The sequence below is a fragment of the Ostrea edulis genome, chromosome 9, assembly GCF_947568905.1.
Source record: "Ostrea edulis chromosome 9, xbOstEdul1.1, whole genome shotgun sequence".
NCBI lineage: Eukaryota > Metazoa > Mollusca > Bivalvia > Ostreida > Ostreidae > Ostrea > Ostrea edulis.
The window spans coordinates 17,331,168-17,358,634 of NC_079172.1; the positions used below are offsets into that span (position 1 = coordinate 17,331,168).

General features: G+C 35.9%; 2 protein-coding genes across 2 annotated transcripts; both read left to right on the forward strand.

The window, feature by feature from the left end:
- The first annotated feature begins 2,876 nt into the window (after positions 1–2,876).
- Positions 2,877–7,071, forward strand: LOC125660237 (uncharacterized). Its single transcript, XM_048892070.2, has 2 exons — positions 2,877–3,506; positions 5,929–7,071. The coding sequence occupies exons 1-2, from the start codon at positions 3,014–3,016 to the stop codon at positions 6,774–6,776; spliced, it is 1,341 nt and encodes a 446-aa protein (XP_048748027.2). The 5' UTR covers positions 2,877–3,013; the 3' UTR covers positions 6,777–7,071.
- A 15,415-nt stretch (positions 7,072–22,486) lies between these two features.
- LOC125659425 (cytochrome P450 26A1-like) lies at positions 22,487–27,140 on the forward strand. The gene is made up of 5 exons (XM_048891095.2): positions 22,487–22,783; positions 23,056–23,257; positions 25,106–25,603; positions 25,770–26,192; positions 26,284–27,140. Exons 1-5 carry the CDS (start codon positions 22,668–22,670, stop codon positions 26,635–26,637), a joined length of 1,593 nt encoding a protein of 530 aa, XP_048747052.2. The 5' UTR covers positions 22,487–22,667; the 3' UTR covers positions 26,638–27,140.
- Positions 27,141–27,467: the final 327 nt, after the last annotated feature.

Here is a 27,467-nt window from a genome sequence, read left to right on the forward strand (position 1 = left end):
AGGAATCAAAGTGTAAAATTCTCAAATAAGATGTAAATCAGCATACATGTAAAATTTCTGTTTCCTCTCTCTAGGGGGTATATCAGCGAGTGCTTATATATATATATATATATATATATATATATATATATATATATATATATATACACACACACACACACCACAAACCTGCCAAAGAACAAAGATTATAATAGTAAAATGGGGTTTCTTAAATTTCTTGACAAGCAATTAAAACAAAACAGTATTGGAAAATTGATGAAATATACCTGAAATTATTGTTCTAGATTTTGTAAGTTTAATATTGTAATAATCAAGCATAAGAAAAGTTATTGTCAAAGCTCCCCACCCCACCCCCTCTAACGGACAAACAGTCATCAATGCTAAATAAAACTAACATTCTCCGAATAAGTACTTTAGTTATCCAGACAGTTTTCAATGAAATTATGGTTTACCCATTTCGATGCCCTCTGACATCCATATGGATTTTTTATCTTTAAGATAACAAAATATTTACCTTTCACGCTGAGATGGAAAAGGACAACGGGAAATCAACAACATAAATGTTTCACTTAATTTTCAAATCAATGATCATTCATTTTATTTTAATCCTGAAAGTATATTCGACATTCAATGATAAAATCAATCCCGGGTCAATAAGAACCACGCATCTATGATTGATACAAACAAGCCCACAAGTGTCCGCTACATATAGTGTTTGTTTATGCTGAAGCCTTTATTATGTTTGACATCTAAGTCAATTTGATGAAAATCTGATAAAATCTAAATCTTTAGATCGCTCAACTCAGTTTCATCTTAGTAAACCAGCACGGAACTCCTGAGATGAAGGTAATCTTTGTTTTGGGCATCGTTGGATTCTGTGAGTAATTGAAGATTGTAAACACCCTTTTCGCAATTTCTTGTATATATAGTACTGTCATTTATTTATTCATCTTAAAACACGCCATGTAAACCGTACACGTGCTTTAAATATGAGGACACTTAGAGTAAATGACTGAGACTTTCCTCAAGTTTTGTACATTTTATTATGTTTTAAAAGAATTTTGCACTTTATACAATTTTTAAATGGGACTATATTTTGTGTCTAAGGATGATTTAGGGAATCATTTTTCTTCTTTTTATAGTGCTTTCCACGTTGCATTACTTTATACATGTGCACCATGTGGAATTCATATATTTGTATAATTTCAAATTCAGTATTACCTATTAAGTCAAAACTATTAGATTGGAAAAAAGAGTTCAGTTAATCTAAGATGTTTGAAAAGGACAACTAAAATTTTACGTTAACCCCCCCCCCCCTCCCCAATCATTTTTCTTCTTTTTATAGTGCTTTCCACGTTGCATTACTTTATACATGTACACCATGTGAAATTCATATATTTGTATAATTTCAAATTCAGTAATACCTATAAAGAGTTCAGTTAATCTAAGATGTTTGAAAAGGACAACTAAATCCCTACAAAACTTAATGCAGCTCTATATCTCAATGACTTCATATATATATACATGTATATTCAATGTTTTTGACTGAGACAAACTCTAATGATAGCTATTTCCTCATGAACGCGTTGCAGTTGAAAACAATAGATAAAGATAGTGCGTCTTTACATTCTACTTTCAATTTTGATTCAGACGTTAATCAGACGAACTACATGTATATTTATCAAGATTCATACGCGCATGCCTAACAACTTCAGCACATTCATGAGGAAATGGCTATCATTACGATTTGTATAAATATCAAGGGCAAAGACATTGGAAATGAAAATATAACTTTTTGAAAAACATTACTTCTATACTCAGAAGGAAGCATATTCAAGATGATTACAAATACATAACTAGATCCACATGGCTTGCGCATTGATATTGTTTTGGAATTTAGTATTGACATCATTGGTAGGTTTAGCGACAAATCCAAGAAAAAAAATATTCTAAACAGTTCCAAAGAAAATGTAGTTCCGGCTGTCCTCTGGCTAGTTCAGATGTCCCGCCACAATATCACCGACTCGCAATACAGGTAAGGTGGTACATCTAGTTCAGATGTCCCGCCACAATATCACCGACTCGCAATACAGGTAAGGTGGTACATCTAGTTCAGATGTCCCGCCACAATATCACTGACTCGCAGTACAGGTAAGGTGGTACATCTAGTTCAGATGTCCCGCCACAATATCACCGACTCGCAGTACAGGTAAGGTGGTACATCTAGTTCAGATGTCCCGCCACAATATCACCGACTCGCAGTACAGGTAAGGTGGTACATCTACACATTCAGTCATTCCATTGTCACCTGCATATTGTGTTTATGGCTGTCAACTGATTCGATACGCAAGATGAATGATGCAATCGGAAAGTAACATATGTAGTTACATCCTGAGTACCTGAAATCTGACCCCTTAAACCATAAATGACAGGAACAGGAAATTTCCGCTGATCTCTTAAGTTAAGCGACTTACTTGGGATGTGTACTCATTGTATATTATCATATCTTCTATACTTAAATCAATTCGTACTGATTTGAGAAACTTATTTCTGGGTGTAGTGAGCCACCTTAACAAATAAACTCAACTGACCGCTCTACCATTTTGGCAAGTCAAATAATTTATTCTTGATGACATGGAATTCTCTCCACGCTGCCACACGCTAGACGGTTATAGAAAGAAAATGGGATACAGTATTTAAGAGGATCATACAGAATACGCTATGTTTAGTTAAATATGCAATATATGTGTAATATTTATGATTCTATAGCGCTATCAAACTTAATTCAAATTGTATACTTGTTACTTCAGTAGATTTCTTGACAGACAATCATATACCGAGTACACATAGCAACCTTTTTTTCAGTGTAGCGCTCCTTCATTCCGTTAATATTGCGATTCCGGAGCCAGCAATACCCTCTCAAGTTCCGCTGAACGCTTTGTTCTTTCATGGCATCCCAGATTCCTACGTCGAAGTTCCGGTGGGAGTAAACAGTTTCTCTGCCGAATCATCAATGGCAATTTTATTCTATGTATACTTTGAAGAAGCTTATCAAACTGCAACTTTGATTCAGTTTGATGGTGCTGCTGGTGGATTTGAACTTTGCCTCAAGAATGGTGTCCTAACTGCCATCTTTTTTTCCACCGATGGGACGAGATATGAGCATAGTGCTCCGGATTTTCATCTTCAGTCCAACAGTTGGCATTTCATTGGAGCCGAATACAATAATATGTGGGGAATGAACGACCAGTTTGATTTACTTCATGTGGATGTGTCTTCGGGAGCAAAAGAAATACCTCGTTATATTTCTACACTCACTGAATCAGGAAATATCCCAAACATTGATATCAGTGGTTGTTTTCGCTTTGGACAAAACTTTTTGAGAAATTCGAGCTTTAAGGGGTATATGTCTTGTCTTCAATTTTACACCGTTTCTGTATTTTCTCCCAAGGATACCATGAGGGACTTGTATGAAAAGTGCGACCCCAGTGTGTGGACAACAGAGTGTAAGTTTCTATAGATCTCTTTTGGGTCCAGATATCAAAGAGTTTTCTAAACAAAATAAACTTTTCGAGTCTATCTATTCACAACTGAATCTTCGATCATGACACACAGAGAAGAGAAAAATCAAAATCTAGGGCTCACGGCGAATGTGTTCAGTTAGGCCGTTCTTGGCACACTAATTTTGACTACGGATAACTCTGTTTACCTGATCAGGATATAGGGCTCATGTCGGGTGTGACCGGTCGACAGGGGATGATTACTCCTCCTAGACACCGTACCCCACCTCTGGTATTCCTAGTGGTCCTTGTTTGCCCTATTTTCAATTTCGCATTCTTGAAATGATTTGGGAAATGATGTTAATTTCATGAGTTGCAACATATTTAAATTTGGAAATTTTACAGCAAGAGATAATGTATTTATAAAGAATTATTAGATATTGTTAGTGCAAAATGACCAAACCTGATAGAAAAGAAGATTTTTTTGGGAATATTAGATTTGTTGAATTAGACTTAAATACATAATGGTATAGTACATATGTTATCATCCTAATTGAAATATGAAAAATACTTGAGTTCAATTATGTCAAATTCATAATCACATAGACCCCTTCATCTCTCTCCATATTTGTAATTCGTGAAAAATCCTCGACAGGACGTAAAATAATCAATCAACGGTCAACACTGGAGCCAAACAGCCACTGAACCTAGTTCTGTATCTACATGTATCTATCTAGCTAGCTATTCATGTATATATAGTTAACACTGGAGCCAAACAGCCACTGAACCTAGTTCTGTATCTACATGTATCTATCTAGCTAGCTATTCATGTATATATAGTTAACACTGGAGCCAAACAGCCACTGAACCTAGTTCTGTATCTACATGTATCTATCTAGCTAGCTATTCATGTATATATAGTTAACACTGGAGCCAAACAGCCACTGAACCTAGTTCTGTATCTACATGTATCTATCTAGCTAGCTATCCATGTATATATAGTTAACACTGGAGCCAAACAGCCACTGAACCTAGTTCTGTATCTACATGTATCTATCTAGCTAGCTATCCATGTATATATAGTTAACACTGGAGCCAAACAGCCACTGAACCTAGTTCTGTATCTACATGTATCTATCTAGCTAGCTATCCATGTATATATAGTTAACACTGGAACCAGACAGCCACTGAACCTAGTTCTGTATCTACATGTATCTATCTAGCTAGCTATTCATATATATATAGTTAACACTGGAGCCAAACAGCCACTGAACCTAGTTCTGTATCTACATGTATCTATCTAGCTAGCTATCCATGTATATATAGTTAACACTGGAACCAGACAGCCACTGAACCTAGTTCTGTATCTACATGTATCTATCTAGCTAGCTATCCATGTATATATAGTTAGTTAGTATGCTAAATTTCTACTTTTTGAAATTGCCGTTTGATATTTTTTGACACTTCTATGTATTAAAGGTTTGAAGATTAAATAATCAATTAACATTTCTGATAGTAGTAATTGGATAGCAATCAGATATTTGTTGAGAATTTGAGACGCATTCTGGTTTTCAAAGTAAACATACTTATAAGATAGTATTTTAAGCATACTTATAAGATAGTATTTTAAGCATACTTTGCCTACTTATAAGATAGTACTTTAAACATACTTATAAGATAGTATTTTAAACATACTTATAAGATAGTATTATAAACATACTTATAAGGTAGTATTTTAAACATGCTTATAAGGTAGTATTATAAGCATATTTATAAGATAGTCTTTTAAACATACTTATAAGATAGTCTTTGAAACATACTTATAAAATAGTATTATAAACATACTTATAAGATAGTATTATAAGTATACATACTTATAAGGTAGTATTATAAACATACTTATAAGATAGTATTATAAACATACTTATAAGGTAGTATTATAAACATACTTATAAGATAGTCTTTTAAACATACTTATAAGATAGTATTATAAACATACTTATAAGATAGTATTATAAGTATACATACTTATAAGGTAGTATTATAAACATACTTATAAGATAGTATTATAAACATATTTATAAGGTAGTATTATAAACATACTAATAAGGTAGTATTTTAAACATACTTATAAGGTAGTATTATAAGCATATTCATAAGATAGTATTTTAAACATACTTATAAGGTAGTATTTTAAACATACTTATAAGATACTACTTTAAACATACTTATAAGATAGTCTTTTAAGTGGCATTAGTAAACGCATCGGTTTCTCCACACGGTCAACCCACATCGCCAGACTGTATTTCTCATCAGGTCATTTAATATTTTCTACATATTATAAACAAACTGCAGTTCAACTGACTGAAGTACGATTAATTTGACAAAGGGAGAATGTTATGAAAATAGTCTTTTGGTTTTCATTCAGGGGATATTACCGCTGATTTTATACCCGGAGTCTCCCCTTACTGTGTATTGAACACAACAACACAATTCGTGACGACAGAATCAGACTCCACAACAACACAATACGCAACGACGGAATCGGACTCTACAACAACACAATACGTGACGACAGAATCGGACTCCACAACAACACAATACGCAACGACGGAATCGGATCCCACAACAACACAATTCGTGACGACGGAATCGGACTCCACAACAACACAATACGTAACGACGGAATCGGACTCTACAACAACACAATACGTGACGACAGAATCGGACTCCACAACAACACAATACGCAACGACGGAATCGGATCCCACAACAACACAATACGTGACGACAGAATCGGACTCCACAACAACACAATACGCAACGACGGAATCGGACTCCACAACAACACAATACGCAACGACGGAATCGGACTCCACAACAACACAGTACCTGACAACGGTTGAACATAATACTGAGCACAGTCCAATAACACATTCCCTAATGACAATTAAAAACTCACAGACATCACCCTTCTCAGCAATGACGTGGATTCCGTTTCCAATACACTCCGCTGTATCTGCGGGTACATTTGAACCTCCAATTCAGCGCTGTATTCTTTTTGAAAAGCTGTCGATTAACCAATCCGTGGTATCTGATTTGTGGATGTTCACCTGCAGCACTATATCGGAGTGCTTGAGGAAATGCATTGGAGACGACTCGTGCGCCGCAGTTTCGGTTCAATATCTCAACAGTGTAATTGTTTGTTCAGCCACATCGGACATTTCCACCGCAGAGATTTCAAGTGAACATGTCACGTATTCTCGGCGTTTGTAATGTACAAGAATTATATACTTATCTATTATATATGCAGTATTTGTATCATGGTATGTATAGTTATTTGTATCGTGTGATAATCTGTTGGTACTAGTTAGTGCTAAAAACATTTAATCTAAGTTCAAATTTGTATATCCTTAGCCCACGAGTCGTCGGACCATAATCAGGGATTTGCTACCCACCCTTTTTTGTGGGCAAACAATATTTTATACTAGTCTTTCTGGGTTTTGTTTACATATGAGTATGCAATAGGGGGTCAACCATACGATACAACTTCCTTCTGCTAGACCCCCTTATCGGATGTTATTTTTACGAGCACAGTCCACTTGACGAGTGGTTTTGAGCTAAGGATCATAAATAACGTTTTATAGAGATTTTTAATTTTGTAAGGTTTCATATCATAAGTATGATAGGTGAAGATAACGCACAGTGATCAATCTCATAACTCCTATAAGCAATATGAAATAGAGAGTTGGGCAAACACGCATCCCTGGATATACCAGAGGTTGGATCAAGTGCCTAGGAGGAGTAAGCATCCCCTGTCGACCGGTCACAAATATATTAGAACCACATGCAAAACTTTTATTTCTAGATGTTTTCGATCGATCCTTAAAGGGGCATGGGCACGATTTAAACTGAAAATTTTCAATTTATTTTCCCATTTTTAGCTCACCTGAGCTGAAATCTCAAGTGAGCTTTTCTGATCACCCGTATTCCGGCGTCCGTCCGTCTGTAAACTTTTCACATTTTCAACTTCTTCTCAACAACCACTGGGCCAATTTCAACCAAAGTTGGCACAAAACATCCTTAGGTAAAGGGAATTCTAAATTGTTAAAATAAAGGGCCAGGCCACCTTCCAAGGGGAGATAATCAAGAAAAGGTAAAAATAGGGTAGGGTCATTAAAAAATCTTCTTCTCAAGAACCACTGGGCCAGAAAAGATGAAATTTATAGATAAGCTTTATTAGGTAGTACGAATTCTAAATTGTTAAAATCATGGCCCCCGGGGGTCAGATGGGGCCACAATAGGGGATCAAAGTTTTACATACAAATATATAGGGAAAATCTTTAAAAATCTTCTTCTCAAGAACCACTAAGCCAGAAAAGCTGAGATTTATATGAAAGCTTCCTTATATAATGTAGATTCTAAATTGTTAAAATCATGGCCCCCGGGGGTCGGATGGGGCCACAATAGGGGATCAAAAAATTTACATACTAATATATAGGGAAAATCTTTAAAAATCTTCTTCTCAAGAACCACTGAGCCAGAAAAGCTGAGATTTATATGAAAGCTTTCTTATATAATGCAAATTCTAAATTCTTAAAATCATGGCCCCCTTGGGTAGGATGGGGCCACAATAGGGGATCAAAGTTTTACATACAAATATATAGGAAAAATCTTTTAAAATCTTCTTCTCAAGAACCACTGAGCCAGAAAAGCTGAGATTTATATGAAATCTTCCTGATATAGTGCAAATTCTAAATTGTTAAAATTATGGCATCCGGGGGTCGGTTGGGGTCACAATAGGGGGTCAAAGTTTTACATACAGATTTATAGGAAAAATATTTAAAAATCTTCTTCTCAAGAACCACTGAGCCAGAAAAGCTGAGGTTTATATGAAAGCTTCCTGATATAGTGCAGATTATAAATTGTTAAGATCATGGCCCCCGGGGGTCGGATGGGGCCACAATAGGGGGTCAAAGTTTTACATACAAATATATAGGAAAAATCTTTTAAAAATCTTCTTCCCAGAACCACTGAGCCAGAAAAGCTGAGATTTATATGAAAGCTTTCTGATATAGTGCAGATTCAGGTTTGTTAAAATCATGCCCCCCTGGGGTAGGATGGGGCCACAATAGGGGATCAAAGTTTTACATACAAATATATAGGGAAAATCTTTAAAAATCTTCTTCTCAAGAACCATTGGGCCAAAGAAGTTCACATTTACATGAAAGCTTTCTGACATAGTGTAGATTCAAGTTTGCTAAAACCATGGCCTCCAGGGGTAGGTTTGGGGCCATAATAGGGACTACGGTTTTACATGCAAATAGATATGGAAAATCTTCTGATATGGACCAAGGTGACTCAGGTGAGCGATGTGGCCCATGGGCCTCTTGTTAATGTTTACAATGTTTATCTAAAATATTTCTAATGGTCAGCAAAAATTTGAATGTCAGTTGTCGAGTTACAAGTGAGATGCAGCACTCGCAATTCTTTGTTAGGTAAACAAGACCCATGCGATATTTTTTTTTTACATATAGAATGCTTAATAGTAAAGATCAATCGACCTTTCATCACAGAACATTCCTATAGAATGTTAATGAATATCAATTCTTGGTTCCCGGCTTCCATGATGCTAACGGGATAGAGTCTGCTTCTCGCGAAATTCCTCGGGTTTTGGAACTGTGGCCTAATAACCGACATCATTACAATGGAGTCTTTCATTGGATTGCATCCAAGTTAACAAGATTCATCAAGTCATCCATTTCTAGTAAAATCATGGGACGATTCACCAATGATCCTATCATAGGACTGAACCAAGGTTAAGTTGGCTATACTGGGTGCTACAAGAATACAGTCCATCCGGTCGTGACGTATCCTCCCAACACATCCGGTATTGGCGGATCTTCCCGACACATCCGGTCCTGACGTATCTTCCTGACACATCCGGTCCTGACGTATCCTCCCGACACATGGACTGAGGAGTCTGAAAGGAAAATATCCATAAATATCAGTCCCACAAAGACTCAATGCATTCATATACTGTGGAATCATCTAAATTCACTGGGGCCAATTTTCGTGGATTGTGGAGGTTTTACTGTTTCGCTGGGATGTAATTTTCGTGGATTGTGGATGTTTTACTGTTTCGCTGGGATGTAATTTTCGTGGATTGTGGAGATTTTACTGTTTCGTTTGGGGTGTAATTTTCGTGGATTATGGAGATTTTACTGTTTCGCTGGGATGTAATTTTCGTGGATTGTGGAGATTTTACTGTTTCGTTTGGGGTGTAATTTTCGTGGATTGTGGATGTTTTACTGTTTCGCTGGGATGTAATTTTCGTGGATTGTGGAGATTTTACTGTTTCGCTGGGATGTAATTTCGTGGGTATGGTTAACATGTACATTGAAAAATTGTATAAATTGTACATATCATTGTGGTTTGAAATGTTTACCAACGAAAATTGAGTCCCACGAAATCTAAAGATTTCACAGTATTTGGCCAGGTTTCCAAGGCCAGGGTCAGGTTTCCAAGGCCAGGACCAGGTTTCCGGGGGGGGGGGGGGATTGTTAATCTGATAATTCAAACATGTGGAAAATAAATCTAACAGAGGTTTTTCCCACATCAAAACAATCTGCCCGAAACCACACTTGTTAAACACAAATATTCAATTTGGCCATCAGATGTGCGTGATTAGAAAGAGGGCTAAAATACGCCATGCCAACTGCCCAATCCCATTCACTTTGTGAATAAGATGGTGTTTATTGTCACTGTCAGTTTAAAAATACGGGATAATGATCAGTTTCTACGGCGTCTACGGGAGGTATATCCCAAGCATTCACCAAATCCCTCCACCCTTACACCATAACCTACTTGGGCAGGTTTATCAGTTTTGAGAAGTAATATCACCCAAATGCCTATGGTATTGTCCAACAATTTAATTTCCTTATTGTTTATTTTCTGACAAAAGGAATTTAAACCATAAAAACAAGCAAGCAGCTCTAAGAAATTTACATGATTTAATGCTTCTTGTGGAGTCCATCTGCCGCCTGTTTACGAAGTGTTTCAACTGCTTTTCATCCAAGATCTGATGCTATTGTGAGTTAAAATGGACCACATGATACGAGATTTGATGATGTTCAAATGCTCGCAATTCCCCATTCTAACTCCACTTTCATTTCCGAGATTTTTATGGAAGCATCAAAAGTCATACTTCGAGTTTTCAAGAGCCCTGGTTTTTGCTCTTTCTAAATCTCTGTAAAATGATGGGTCGAACACTGAATCAGAAAAACTGGCCACTGATAATTATTTTTGTAAATTCTCTGCTTCTATCAAACCCGTTCTTACTAGTATGTAACTCTGTGCCGGCATCTGAAATTTCCAACATTCTATTATTAGTACACTCTAAAAATGGTGTTTAGATCCTAAACACAAAGTTAAACACATTTCTTGTGTACAGTTTTGAACGCGTTCTAAATCTAAACATGTTGAACACTTTTTTTTTTGTTTAGGTTTTAAACATGTTTAACACTTTTTACGTTTAGGTTTTGAACATGTTCAACCCAATGTGTTTAGGTTTTGAACATGTTTAAATCTCTTTGTGTTTAGGTTTGGAACATGTCTAACTAATTGTGTTTAGGTTTTGAACATGTTTAATTCTTTTTATGTTTAGGTGTAGAACATGTTTAACCCTTATTATGTTTAGGTTTTGAACATGTTTACCCTTATTGTGTTTAGGTTTTGAACACTACCTCTTTTGTGTTTAGGTTTTAAACATGTTTAGTTCTCCTTGTATTTAGGTTTTGACTTTGTTTAGTTCTCCTTGTATTTAGGTTTTGACTTTGTCTCAATTACAAAATGATTTGCTAACCTTCTATTTAAAACTCAATCCACAGCATTAAAGAGTCTTAAATAGTAGCTTTCTCTTCTATTATAGGAGAATAACATTGCAAAATCTAGCAAGAATATCCCTTGTATTACAAACTGTGTCTGTGGGATCCATGATGTTTCAAATCGAACAATGCGGGTAAAGTGATTTCCTACACACAAAGAACACCGGAAAACACTTATAAACAGATATATTCACAAATACAGAGAACAACTTACAAGGGGTTAACAAATACAATAACTACACTGCTGCACTTTCTAAGACACGTCCGATTGCCTAGAGTTCGCGGGTAAGAGAGAGAGAAAATCACGTGCAGGCTCAGAGGACTTCGAGCCCGACCAGAAATACTAAAAATCCACCCCCCAAAATCACTACACGGGTTTGGGTGGTTCTTCTCAAATTACATTGCAAGTCCGATAACTCTACTTCTATATTCTAATTGCCGAAACAACACAGTTGACATTTCCGCGATACATGTTAAAGACAAAATCATTAAAAATCACTTATGCACATATAAGAAGTAAACTATACATGGTTAAATATCATCCGGCAAGTACAACTTCAACAATTTTTTTGTCTTTGATATGCTAGTTTTCGCATAACAGGCACTGTCACATGTTGAATTAAAAAAAGGGGGGATGCATCAATTGCAACTGATGTTCTCTTTCACAAGATTTAAATGAATTTTGTTCCAATGCAAAGTAAGAGTGATGCATTGGTTTAAATCAACACTAAAGGCACGTCTAATACCAGAGACAATGAATTACACTATTTTTTTAAATTCAATATGTATGTGTCCAGACCTGTTCAAGTTGAAATGGAATTCCAGATCAAAATTTTCTGGATACTCCTAAACTCTGCTCATTTCCAACAGTAAAGGGTTAAAGCCCATAGACGGCTCTTCTAATGGTTCCATCAATTTTGGATATCGACCTCGACAGTGTATACTTGCAATACGGCGTATGATGTACACTATGGTCACTATCGGGACCTGGTACACTATAGCAGTTTGAAGTATGGCAATTCTGACATGCAATTTTTTCTGCAATTCGAATTTCATTTACAGAAGACAGGAATATTCTACATGAAGACTGTAAAACTAATGTCAACAATGTTACTAAGCTTATCATGTTCAAAACCTAAACGCATAGACGTTTAGGATTGTGTTTAGACGTTTAGGAATGTGTTTAGCAAGTGTTTAGCATGTTATTTTGTGTTTAGATACTGTATTTTTGCATAGCTAAACATGTTCTCAGTCTGAACATGTTTAGAGTAGAACATGTTTATTACACTTCGCGTTTAGGATATAAGCACAATCCTAAACACGTTTAGACCTAAACACGTTTAAAAAGTGTTCCAAACCTAAACATTGTTTTTAGAGTGTAAATATGACAAGCATCGAGTCAATAATGTTGCCCAGAAAGACACTTTTATTTGTAGGTTATTAATACTGATTTTTCATGATTCACTGCAAGACTGTCTACTAAACTCCATGCTTCTGCCACATGTTTGTTTTGAATTTGCAAACAATAGTCATCGATATATAACCTTTATAAGAAAATAACTCAATCTACTTCGGATGACAAATACAGGTCGTAATTTCGTGTAGACTGTGACTTGGAGCACCTGCTAGATCTCGTGCTAAACAGGTGTCTTATTCAACTTTATTTTGAAATCTTAGTAGAAACTATGTATGTGTGGTCAATAAAAATGTGTGTGGTCAATAAAAATGTGTGTGGTCAATAAACCTTATCCTTTCATTATAGACATGTTCTGCATCTCTTTATCCGCAGCAGATCTAATGAATGGACTCAAAAAGTCCCAGTCCGTTAGGTAAGATTTAATTGTCACAAAAGCCGGACATTTCTTGGTTCTCTTATATGAAATAGCTTTCATCTTCTATTCCCTTAAAGAACCAATCTGTGATACGAGTTGCCAACTCATCGTTAATTGCCTTGTCACAAGCCTCTTCTTTCGTGCATGGATTAAGATCCTCCGACGATGACTTTGTTTCCCTAGCGGAAGAGCATGCGAACCATGCTCTTCCGCTAGGGAAACAAAGTCATACCTCGAAATTATTGCTGCCGTAATCATAAAATCACACGTTTTCGAACTCTTTTAGTATATACTACCGGTATGTGTCTTGAGTAGCATAGTGACCTTTTAAAAGACAAATTATCTCACAATTTTGCGACATTTCTTGTCTTGCCATTACTAGAACTCGTTGAAGCCGCACCACACTAAATGAAATAGGAAAGATAGGATTGTAAACGAAATAGGAGAAATAGGACAGTAAGCGAAAAAGGGAAAATAGGATATTTATTGAAGTAGGAAGGATGCGACAGTAAACAGGAGAGTAAAAGAAACAGGAAAAATAGGATAGAAATTGAAGTAGGAAAGATAAGTCAGTAAATAAAATAGGAGAAATTGGAGAGTAATTGAAGTAGGAAATATAGGACAGTAAATGAAATAAGACAGTAAACAAAATAGGACAGTAAATGGAATAGGAGAAATAAGATAGTAAACGAGATAGTGTACCATATATATAAAGATTAATGTCTACTTCTGACGTTGTAAGAAATATATGTGGTCTTTTTAAGGTAAAACCCATTCATAACACAATTTAAACGAATTTTCAATACCAAAGAAAATACTACACAGCCGCTGACGTCCACTTTATCTTGGTATTACATGTACTTCGTTATCAGTAATCATCATTACTGAGTCCATGATATAATGTGTAATTAGACTATGGCCATTTGGAAGAAAAGTGCACAGCATGAAAGCCGGCAGCGTTACTTTGTTTATCAGGCTGAATTTCTTATCAGAAAACTCCATTATCTTAATCTTAATTAAATGCTAACACGGTCCAGAAAATACATCCTATATTATCTCTTAAATAGCGCCTGTGTTACACCGGTGTTCCTAAAACAAGATAGAATCGACCAACAGGAAGTATTTAGCAATGTGGTCTTCGGTTTTACTTATGAGGAGATCGTTTTGCCCTTATACCAAACTTTAGCGAAATTACATGAATATTGCATAGTCAAACAGACGACATATTCTATCTGTATTATGTCATCGCCTACTTCCAATTGGTAAGCGATGAGGAGGGAAGTGGATCTCTTGTTTTCATTTTTGAAAAAAAAAATATTGTAGAAAACTGTAAAAACAAAAATAGAAAAGTATAATTACGTTGCCTTTACTGACATGTCGACCCTGATCTTTAGATTTGAAATTAGTCTGTATCATAGTCAAGTTATGACCAACGTGCCGACAGAGATTCAAGTTAATGATGCAGATAAGTGGGGGTTTTTTTCTTTGAACAAATCATCAGTCGATGAACAGTTAAAATACGGTAGAAAACTCGATGACATAACTTTAGGATCCGCGACCTTGGCCATCTTCTAGCCATCGAGTGAAATGATATGAACAGTGTATAATGCTGTCAGAAAATAACATGCACAAATCCTATCTAATAATCAAGTCCACTTTCCACTTCATCAATAATCACGGTCTGGCGGGAGAACTAACTAAGGGAGGTAATTCTAATCGTCTTGATGGTTTGTAGTCCGCAAACTAGAGGACCCACAGCTTTACGTAGATATGTTTCTTCATGGAATTTGACTGTTGAAGAATATTTACCATTGTAAATCGCCAAATGCATTTAAATTCGTCCAGTTATTGGGTTCACGTGGTTGGACTTGGAAAATAAATTTCTCTCATATGTTGCGGAGTACTGCTGAATTAACGAGGTGGTGCACTGCATATCCGTAATATTACCTTTTATATATATATTCTTTTTTATATTAGAGTTTATGCATATTGTTTTATAATTATACACCTTGTGTTATACAATTATGTTTCTATGTGTTAATCTGAAACTGAGGACACTTGTTCTGCCCCCCCCCCCCCCCCAACCTCCAACCCTTTAGACTCTTTGAATCTTGCTGTACAAATACTATTAAATGATATTTTTTATCTATGACAAATGGAAACACAGTTGCATTGCGCGCCATTTTTCAATCTGGGTATACATACGAGTTAAGTTCGTATTTAGAAATAATGACTCACAGAAATATCCCGATGTTACATTACAGATCTGCTGGCAGATACATGTAGCGGCTCATTACGTTGACGCTTGATCATTATCAACTTATCCGGGGCAAAATTGGTCTCTCAAAAAATAACGTTCATCGCCGCCATACCGGAAGTCGTACATTACCATATGTATATATGAATACGATTATATACTGCAATACTTTTATATACTATGATGTATATAATATTTGTATTATAATGAGAATTATCATTACTTAATATTTACTTTTCTAATGTTTTTGCCTTGTACATGCCAAGAAATTCCTAGTAAAAACTCCGGTGTAGAAAAACCGTTATAAATCAGTGATCGCAATTAAGAAATAAGCGACGGCTACTATTAATCAGCATGTAATATGGTCCTATTGAAGCCAACGAATTCAGACCGAACGGAATTTCTTGGCATGCATCTTTACAAAATGTAATGATAGGCATTTCTCTATGAACGCGCTGCATCTGGACTAATTGATAGATAGATATATCTATATTTCAACGTCTAGGAATTCCGACAGAAAGGAAAGTATATTACACCTAATCTGTTAAAAGGTTCTGTAGTCCATTGTATTCATCCAGAGTGTATGTGGGGATTATCCAGATTGCCTTGGTTTTTGAAATGTTTGTCTTTAAACCAGAGAATTAAGGTCATGAGCAAATAATCTTAAAAGCTTGGTGTAAGTATTACTGACCTCAGTGATTATATAACCTACCCCGGGGTTGCTCCCGCAAGCAGTGCAACTAAAAATAAAGCGTGGCAAATCTGAACAGATCATCAATATGGTAATTTAAGAATATCACACAATCTAAAATGGGTCGGATAATGCTAGCACTCATCCATCTGCTTGAAGTGCAATGAAAACGACACTTGAAAGGACCACGGATACTTGCATTGTGGTCAAGATCTTTAGGATTCAAGGAACTGCAGCCATCACCAAAGGAATATCAATTAGCACCATGGTGACGGTAACAACTCCCCCTACGTAACTGGTCGCCTCAAACCAGAGCCCATTCTTCACTGGTGAATTAATGTTAACTTACCAACAAGTTGCGACATAGAACCCTTACTTGTGCCCTGTTTCTTAAATACTTATACCAGTACATTGGTGGCATACATAAATGTCAACTTTAACGTAGACTAAGAAGATTCTGTTATAGGACTACACTTATGTAATTCGTGTCTTGAGTTTGCAGACAACCCGATATTGGAATTTTAATACACACCACGGAGGGCGTTACCATTGCCTGTACCCCGAACGGATAGATATGTAATAAATACACCCGAATAATTATTCCTTATATGAATTTTGAGCAACCACATTTATAGTATACCCTATAAATACTTCTTTTTTTCAATAATATTTTTAATTCACTTTTTTTTTTTTTGGCTCACCATGCAGTATCCATAACGATGCAAACTTAGTAATGAAATAATTCAATCCATAAATGTCTCTGATTTCATCAAATAAGAGGATATATCGTACAATTTCTGACGAGTAAAGAAAAAATGCCCACTGATAAAGCACCAAATTCCATTCCATCGAGATATAAGACATCCCTACAATCAATCATCTCAAGATATATATACACACTTCACCCTGTTCAAACATGACAGTAACGCTTAGAATGGGTGTATTTTACAACACATGATGTCGAAGGATCTTTAATACTTCTAGTAGGTTTTTGATAACCTGTTAGTTTAATCGAAATTTCTTTTGCACTGTAATTTAAAATTATGACGATTTTTCCAAGACCATGTTGTCATGCAGGTAATATTGTTGCGGAGAATATCACTGTGTCACGTGTTTCTTTAATAAATATATTTTTGGCTAACAATCATTAGATAGATAGATAGATAGATAGATAGATAGATAGATAGATATTCGTGTATTTTGCAGGTGTACAAAGAAAATCGATTTTTAAGATTCTTTCAGAGGGGAAACCCCAAAATACTGCGCAGGTGTGGTCAGTGGTTTGACCTAGGGGATAGGCTGGTCAGAGTCTTGATGTCCACTCTCTATCATAACAAACACAATAGGGGTGTCACACAATCACTAGTGACCCCTCACTCCCTCACAAACTGTAACAGAAGTTTCACCTCACGTTCACCTGACGACCTATCAATGAATCCCACGTTCCATTCACAAAAATATTTGGCCTGAGAGATTCCGAAAGCCCTGACCACACAGTGACCAATCCGATCACACTGTTTGTTTTATTGGCCAGGATTAGAGAGGGTCCCCGGGGCGTTTTATTTTCGCCATGAGAGGTGACCTTTGCCTGTCCTCGCTGTGGAATCTGCGGTGTGTGTGTGATTACATAAACGTAACCTCGCTTTCACCCTTTGAAGACCTTAATATCTACAAATATATTTACGTACTGGATAAAGCAGTGTCAGAGGTTTACCTCTTAATGCTTCAATAAATCCAGAACACAAAAATAACCTTTGTGTTGTCCTCTTACAGATAAGCAAGAAAAAACATCTACGTAGTCATATATGGGGAGGGGGGGGGGGTCATGTTCTCACGGAATCTACAATAATTAGATGAATTATCTAAGTTGTTTTTTTGTTTTTTTTCCTTTTCTATTTCTCAAACGCAAATACTTCCAAACCGAAGGGAAAAGTCATGGGAATAATTTCAATCTGAGCAATTACATATATCTTTATAGCTTATCAAGTAAATAACGGTTTGTGGGATATTTATTATTTTCAATCACAATTTATTTTCATTTATTCTTTTTCTTTTTTTCTTTTTTTTTTTTTATTTTGCATGCTTTTATTCATCATTTCTTACATAAATTACAAAAGCTTATAACTATCTCCACGAAGTACATCTTTCTTCTTTCCTTTTTTTTTTTTTTTTTTTTTTTTTCTTTTCTAGATTCTGTCTTAGTGAATTCAGGATTTATATGAAGATAGAGGGAATACCTTAGATTTACGATTTATATAGGATATCTTGTCTCCGAGAGGGAGAGGGCTTATATAGACTATGCCTGCTGCCCAATCCCTTCAATTTAATTAAATAAATATTGTTTATAATATCTTAAAAAATGGCAATTCTTTGTCGGAATTGATGGATGCGGAATAAATTCGGCATACTCTTTTCGCTGAATACTCTGGTTCATCATAATTACACAACCTATCCGCTATACACAGGGTTGTTCAAAAACATGTCCAAACTTTGAATATAATGTTCAAGAAAAAAGGTTGGATTGTAAGAATTTGCTGTAATGGGAGCACAAAAAAATGATGACGTTACATTCATTTATTTTTATGATGTTATTAATAACATCATACAGAATTCTTAAATACATTTCGCATAGTGTTGAAGTTCCAACAGTATGGAACTATTGATGACAGAAGAAAAATGTCAGGAAAACCACGGACAGGAAGGTCAGATGAGAACAGCAAATAAATCAAACTATCTAAGAACACAAAATACAAACATATAGTGATAAAGTGGTTGTCAGATAGATTTGGGGGAAGACTTAATATACCTGCGCACTGACATTGAATGACCACCCATTCCCCCAGCACTACAGCTCATGCTAGTTCACCAACCAATGTTCTACCACCGAGGTACTGCGACCGGAAGCACATCCTGAAATGACTTGTGAATATTCATAGATACAATTAATGTAGAGAATAATACATACAATCCTATAAAAACCTACACATTAATTAAATATGCTCTTTATTCTGACATGTGTCTGTGCAATGAATTTAGTGATGCTGAAAAGTTGGGACACGTTTTTGGCAAATACCCTGTATGTTTGATTTTATTATAATTGATAAGCCGTATTGAAATTCGAAGAATACTATATGAAGTTTGTTCAAAACTCCTGTCAGTTTAAAGCGATGAATCAGTTTGTTTTATAAGTAATTTCAGTTAGATATTCATTCTCCCCCTCGGTGCTGACATACTCTGTTAGACTTGTGAACCCCACGAGAACATCGTATATAACTTCAAATAAACATCCTCTTCGTGACAATGGAGGTCAGATCAGATAATGTAGAGGTTATATGTACAGGTCAAATTGACGTAGTGCGTACCATAGTAACTATATAATGTGTATTAATATTTAATGAAAAAGCGCATATAAATCTACTTCAATGCATAGGACAGTTGTAATGTGTGTTGTTTTTCTATTACAATGTACACTGTTCAGTGATTTCTTTTGTTGGTATTTTAATAAATGTTCTTAAACAACTTATCATTTGGCAAAAAACAAATCAGGGTAGATTTGAATAGGAAGACTTTATCACAGTTTGTGTTGTTAACTGTTCGATCTGATACTATAAATCTACTTCAATGTCATCGCGATATCGTCCCCCCCCCCCCCTTGTTTCTCTCTGCTTGTTATGTAGGTATGTTGGTACTTTTTCTTTACGAATCTGATGTACTAGAGGTACACTGTAGTTACTAGTCAAAAGTTCAAAGTACAAAAGTTAAATAAATATCGGTAGAAATTTATTTTTATGTCCACATCTACCTGTTGGGGTTTAGTAGGGTATCTAGTATTTGCTTTTTCTACATGTCTGTCTGTCTGTCTGTTCGTCTGTCACATTGATTATTTAACTTAGAATAACATATTTGAAGACAGAATTTTTTTTATCTTACCATTATTGGGGAAATTTAAGTTTTAGATCATATATCCAAAGCAGCTATTTAACAACACCGGGGATATCTGTTTCATACCCACTATGTATTTAACGATATTTTAAAAAAAAGAATACCCACACATGACCATAAGATATCCATTTCAAACATGATTTGTTTTTTCTTAAACATTTTAGTAGAATTACATGCTTAAGATAACCACCATTTATTGATGATGAATTTATTGCTTGATAATTAGGAGTAAACAAAGCTATTCATCCCTGAATAATCATATCCACGAGCGCAAAACCCGAATGGGATTTAATTTTTTTTTTCGAGGGTGCATAAAGCAACACATGCCTCAAACATTCCCACAATTAACTTATACCGAATCGAATTCTCAAAATGGTTGGATTCGCAACCGAATCCTAGGTAATGTTTCTTTATTTTAGTATCTTGGCATATAATTTGGTTGTGGTTTTTATATTACATGTGGGAGTTAATGTTGATAATACCGAACCTGGAGGAGATTTACAGACGATAATAGTTTTATTCCATGGAATACGATTTAACCTCCCCAACCACATGAACTTCTATATGAATCAGAATACTTCCTTTATGAAATTGATCAGGAAGGTAATATTTTAAAACATGCTTAGGTAAGGATGCTTTCCAATAAAGTGGCTTTGTCGGCAATGTCACCGGAAAACACGTCATTGTTTGTATCATTTAAGTTACCAAAATCGCCAGTCGGCAACACTCGCACCATTACCAGCAATAATGGTGACACCGGTATCACCAAACTGATGGAATATATACTATGCCAACAAAAGCCATTTAGTAATTTTTAAATGATATGAATAAGATGCAAAACGCTTTTTTCGTCTCTGGTTCACAAAATAAGTATTTGCCCTACTCATGTTTTCTTGTCGTCTGCTGAATGTACTGTCGTCTGCTAAAAAAAATGTATGAAAACGGCTTCAAATAAATGTGTTGAAAGGACAACATATACAGAGAAAATTCTGACTGTTCTGACGATTGTTGATGACTACAGAAATATTTGAACGACACTCCAGTTTGTTGGAATGAAGGTACCAATACACCGTATGTTTACACCGGGAGCTGTTTACCAAACATAGACCGACAGAGGATTGGCCAAAATCAAGAAGATATGAAATTGAAAGAAATATCAATAAGTACATATATGATGCATAAAAGCAATGAGATCCTATATTTTTGTGCTTTTTTTTTTTTTTTTTTTTTTTTTTTTTTAATTTAGCGTTTTGAATGAACTACCAAATTTTGGTGAACATTCGTCTGCCATCAATATAGTAAATGTAAATTAATGGAGAGAAGCAAAGGTTCTTATTAATGTCCGTGGGAAGTGAATCGATACCTTTTTCTTTTTTATTTCCTTTTGCTGGGTGTGCTGCAAAGGTTTTGTCCTTTTTGTTCAGTTGTTTCCCTTGTTGACGGTTAGATAAGGACATGGACATGCATCAACCTCCTATATAGGTCATACCGCTTCTTGCCATTCCCACAGGCACCGAACTCGTGGACAACACCTATCTGACACTTTAGGATGTACTAGAGTATATATAGATCTGTATTGCACTCACGAGCACATATTTTATTCTATCCTTATAAAAGGCCACACGATGATCCATCAAAGTCCTTTAAATAAATTAATGAAAAATTAATACAATATATGTGATAATTATTTTATATTCATATGTTTAATCACTGATACGCTAAGTTTTCCTGCAATGATATCGGGGAACTGGGGCCTTGAACTGTAAACAGAAACCTGAAATGACCCTAAGATACGAACACACTGGGCACTGTGATCCCATTTTTCATTTCTTGCTATCAGATACACACTTTTATCTTGTCTCTTACAAATTCAAATCATGGGGGACCATTAAGAGGCAGATGATACAACGCTCCTTAAATATTTGGCGGGAAATCAATCAATTGAGGAGGCAAAGACATGCCCCTTATTACGAGGTCATAGGGTCAGTAAGCGATGGACCGAGCCTCATCAGTAGTGGTCAAGAGGCCAAGAGAGGGTTGATAAAATGTTACATTGAACGTTTGAAATTAGTTCAGCAAAATATTATTATTTGCTTACAGAGATTAATAAAATTGAACAAAAACAAATTAATTTCAATTTTGATATGTGCGATAATGCCTGACATGTAGGCCGGTCCCTTACAGGGAACAGAAGAAGCTTATATCATTTTCTGATGATGAAACCATTTTGATATCGTTTATCAAAAAATCAAAATACTTGGAAGTTGAATGTTCATTTATGTAAATCGTTTTTATACATAATTTAGGAAAGTGGTTTTTTTTATAACGAGTTTTGGGAGAATATCTCATAAAATGGTAAAATAAATAAATATCCAGAGTAAATAATCCCACCCCTGCGGCCTCCCCAGTCATTGTTCGTGACCGAGGTCTGTGTTCACTGTTATTACGTGGTGCCGATTGTTAAATGAGCGAACTCGTCGGTCAATTGGTCACTGTATATAAACGTCTTCGCACTTTGGTATTAGAATTGTTTTTGCCCTTCACCTGAGCAGGCAAGTCATGGAAGCCTCCGACTGGCACTGGGTAAATTCTAGCATTAGCGCCGATGCGCCGTGTCTCGCTAATTCATCGTGTCGGGTACTGTTGCCCAAAGAAGCATGCTCATCCGAACTGCAGTAAGTGTATTTGAAGACTTTTACATATGTACGATATTTTCACAGATTGGTATATTAATATAGATGTTTTTTAATTCAAAAAAAAAACTTTTCAGAAATTTATATCTATTTTTCACCCTCGTTTTTATTATCAGTATTTTGAGAGGTTAGATTAATAAAATCAATATTAACGTTAGACTCTTTTGTTTTATGTGCCTGTGCGATCAACTTTTCTATAATTAGATAGGTTGTGAAAATCATATTTGACAAAAAGATAAACTTTTGTATTTCAGATACGTACAGCTCTATCTGATATTCAGGAGACTGACGTATGTCCTCTACCCGTCTCTGATATCCTGGCTGCTTGTATTACTATGCTGCAAATTATGGAAATACTACATCTGTTCAAAACAGGACCCCACCTCAAACTACCCCTTACCCCCGGGGGAAGTCGGTCTTCCATTCGTTGGTGAAACATTATCGTTCCTGTTTTTGGTAAGTATATACGACATTTTTCAAATTTCGCCGTGTTCCCAATCTCTCCTAATTACAGGTGAAGGTCAAACACGTGATCTAAAAGAAGCTTTTCATTACGTAATGTTCTTTATTTTTGTATGTTATTTAAATGAATTAAAGTTCATTTCAATAACTCCATAAACTGGCCTGAACCACACAATTTAAATCCTAAAGGGTTCAAAAGGTGTAGCATAGTTTTGTCACGAATTCAATACTTACAGATATATATGTACCTCCGATGCTGAGGTCAGATGATCGTCAAAATTCGCTTTTTTTACGTCAATATTACGAAAAATAACAACATTGTTATTTAATATATTTACATACGCCATCCAAAACCAAATTTCATGAAAAAATAAATTTGTCATTAAGAATTACTATCACATTTAAAAACTAATTAATTACCAATATAATCTTTTTTTTTTAAAGTTCAAATATATCTATGCTTTATTCACACAAGTTTCGCTTCCGTTACCTAATATTTATTCAAATACTATCACTGTATTGGATTTTATCTAGTATTGGAAATAAGTAAAGAGACGTTACTTATAGTAAATATTGTTGACCGTGGTCAATGATAAATCTTATATAAAAAAATTTCTAGGTGCATATGACCCAGAAAATTTGAGGACAAATTTACCCTTTATGAATTGCCTCAGTTTTTCGTTGTAAATTAATGTATGTATACTATTTGAAAATAAACGCATTAGATCGTTTGAACACCACATATATGATATCGACCTTTCTTGGCCCCAGTAAAACTAAAAAAAATCAAGAAAAACTCAGTCGTATTCCATTTTATAAAAGATATTATGTCCAATACAATTATGCGTCCGTGATATTACGGTCATTTTGATGTACGGATTTATGTTACATGAAATGTGATATATTTTCTCTATTTTGCAACCGCCGCGGTGGTCTAGAGATTAGAGCGTTCACCCGCATGCGGAAGGCTGGGGTTCGAATCACGGCCGCGACAGACATAAGTCGTTAAAACAGGTAGTGACAATTCCATCGCCAGATCCTTGGCATCAGGTGTGAATGTCACTGGTCCTGGGAGATGACCTTAAAAACGTATGTCCCGTGTCACCGTAGGTTTGGCACTCTAAAGAACCCTCACTGCTCAATGGCCGTAAGCAGTTATAAAGAAGTGCTCTGAAGGAGGTACTTTACATCGTCATAATGGCTGACTTCCTTTTAAAACATGAATGAAAATATAGATATCAGCCATGTTTGTCTATTCATTTCAAAAATCATCGCTGAGTTGCTCGGTAGGTTAGCACGTCGACTGCTGAGCTGTAGATCGCGGGTTCAAGTCCAGCAGGGGTTTTTAATTATTTTTTTTTCAGATTAGTTTCTATTAAAATTGCACTTTTTGGCTAAATTAAGTAAATTTGAAATTTTTCAGTTTTAAGATATTGTTGTACGCGTCCTCCACATTCATATCAAATTTCTCTGGTGTAGCAAACCTCCTTAATTGGGGTCTACAGAACTATGGAGCGGTTTCTACAGGCATGCCTTCATATTGGCCAAGACAAAATCTGTTTCTGCTAAACGTCTGCTTGTCTTCCACTTGCTTGAGAGTATGCACAATTTTTAATGGTCCTGAAGATTACGTCATATAGGCTTCAGACTGACCGAAACAAATCAGCGTTTTTTCTAATGTTAATGGAAATAATGTCATTTCGATTTCATGCTGATTTCTTTAGGCTTCTGAGATACCCCGGTGTAGAGATCAGGTGCTTCTCTGTTCACAAATGAACTTGTAAATTTGTTAATTTCTTTCATCGTGCATATTTAATTCTTATCCTTTTGATTGTCTTGCAGGGAAGACTATTCTTTGATAAAAGGAGAGAAAGATATGGTAACGTTTTCAAGACGCACATTCTTGGAAAACCCACAGTTCGAATCATTGGGGCTACAAATGCTCGAAAGATACTCTTAAACGAAAACTCCCTTGTTGAATCGCAATGGCCAAGAAGCATACAGATGTTGCTGGGAGAAGGCAGTTTAACACTTGCAGCAGGCAAAGTTCATACAATTCGCAAAAGAGCGATTCTGAGAGCATTCACATACGATGCGTTAAGCGGTTATGCAGTTATGACACAAACTACAATCCAAAAGTATATCAACAAATGGTGCTGCGAGAGAGACATTTTGGGATATAATGAGTTTAGGAGTTTAGCTTTCGAACTGTCGTGCCGGGTCTTGCTTGGGTTTGAAATGAACAAGGAAGAACATGGCCGACTTTTGAGTGCGTTCGAAACCTTCATGTCCAGTCTTTTCAGCATCCCAATACGGATACCTGGGCTAGGCTTGGATAAGGTACACAATATAATTATACGCTTATTTTGTATACATGAATTTGCAGATATATTTTCAGTTCCAAACATTTGTTCAAACACACTCATATTATTTTAGTTGAAATCATTTTAACCAATAAGAAAATGCATGTATAATCTCTACTACGAATTCTTTCCGTGTGTTGCAGGGAATGAAAGCAAGGGAAACTATGCTTCAGAAAATCGAAGCGATTATATTACAGAAACAAAATGATTGGTCCAGCACGGGATCTACAGATGCGTTAAGTCTGATGATGGGTATCGAAGGAAAAGAGAAACTAGAAATTGAAGAAGCTAAGAACGTGGCGTTGGAGTTGTTGTTTGCTGGCCACGAGACTACATCAAGCGCCGCTAGTACATTGATTCTCAATATAGCCAGGAATCCAGAGGTTCTTTTTAAGATTACAGAGGAGCTTTCTTTGAATGGCTTGTTGGACAGCAGAAATTCTTCACTGGACCTTGGACGAATCAACAAATTGAAATACGTGCGGAACGTGGTCAAGGAAGCACTGCGAATTTCTCCACCAATCGGAGGAGGCTACAGAAAGGCCCTTCAAACATTTGAGATAGAGGTAGGAGAAATAACTTTCTTGCTGTATTAAAATTCTAAAATTTATTCTTTGTCTACAGTATTTTGATTATTCTCCACATCTTTACTTGCAGGGTTATCAAATACCAAAAGGCTGGAGCATTGTGTACAGCATACGTGATTCTCACGAGACTTGCTCCATTATAGAAAAGCCGGAAGAATTCAACCCAGACAGGTGGTCATGTCTTCAAGTTGATGATCGTGAACATTACTTTCCTTTTGGAGGTGGTAAGAAAGGATGTGCTGGAAAAGAATTTGCCATGCTTATGTTGAAAGTATTTGTCATAGAAATTTGTCGTAGTTCCTGTTGGCACATTAAGAACCCGAATCCAAAAATAAAATACTTGCCGGTTCCGCATCCCTCAGACAACTTGCCTATGGTATTCCACAGGATGGAACAAAACCGCCTCAGATCTTCTACTGTATAGGAACTACCTAAAGATTTCTTGGAAATTCTACGGTGGCACGATATGACTAGGAGTGCTTATATAACGGACAACATCAAACTCAAGACAATGACGTCTGCAGTTCAGTTGTACTCCATGCTCTAAGTACGATATCAGAACATTGTTTCAGGGGTTTTCAATACTCATTTTTTTGTGTTTTTGCACATGAAATCCAGAATTTTATCTCACAGTCTACCTCAACTTTATAGAATAGTATATATTAGTTAACTTATAAGTTTTGTGGGTCCGTAACCAGAATTTACCTCATGCAGTGCGAGTTTCTGGATATTTGGAATTGGGTTTAGAAAACAGATGAGGGGTTTTCAAAATGCTCCAGATGGCACACTGATTACTAAAATAACGGGTTTTTCAGTACATTTTTTGGTTTGGATAGTGTTTTACATTGTTTTGTAATACAACACCCCCCCCCCCTCCACACACACACACACCCTGGTTACGGATCCGTCTTGGTATTGTGTTATGTACAACCGGTTTTGTTTTACTTTTACTGCTCAGGTGACTATATAATGCAATATCTATTCACATTTTGTTTTAAATAAAAATAAAATAAACTACAAATCTACAGAAAATATATGTTGTTTTTCTATGTTCACATTGCAAGATCGAAATTTCCAAATTAGGAAATAACTTGAAGCATGGTCATGCCAGGGCTAATGAAAACTGCCTTTAGTCGGTTTCATTTCAAATTATGAAGCAGAAAGAGTATGTGAATCGGAAATCTGTGTCTTCCATTACTTCGTTCCTGAAGAAGGGACGTCGCTTTATTAGTCCCCTATCGGCGAAGCCGTAGG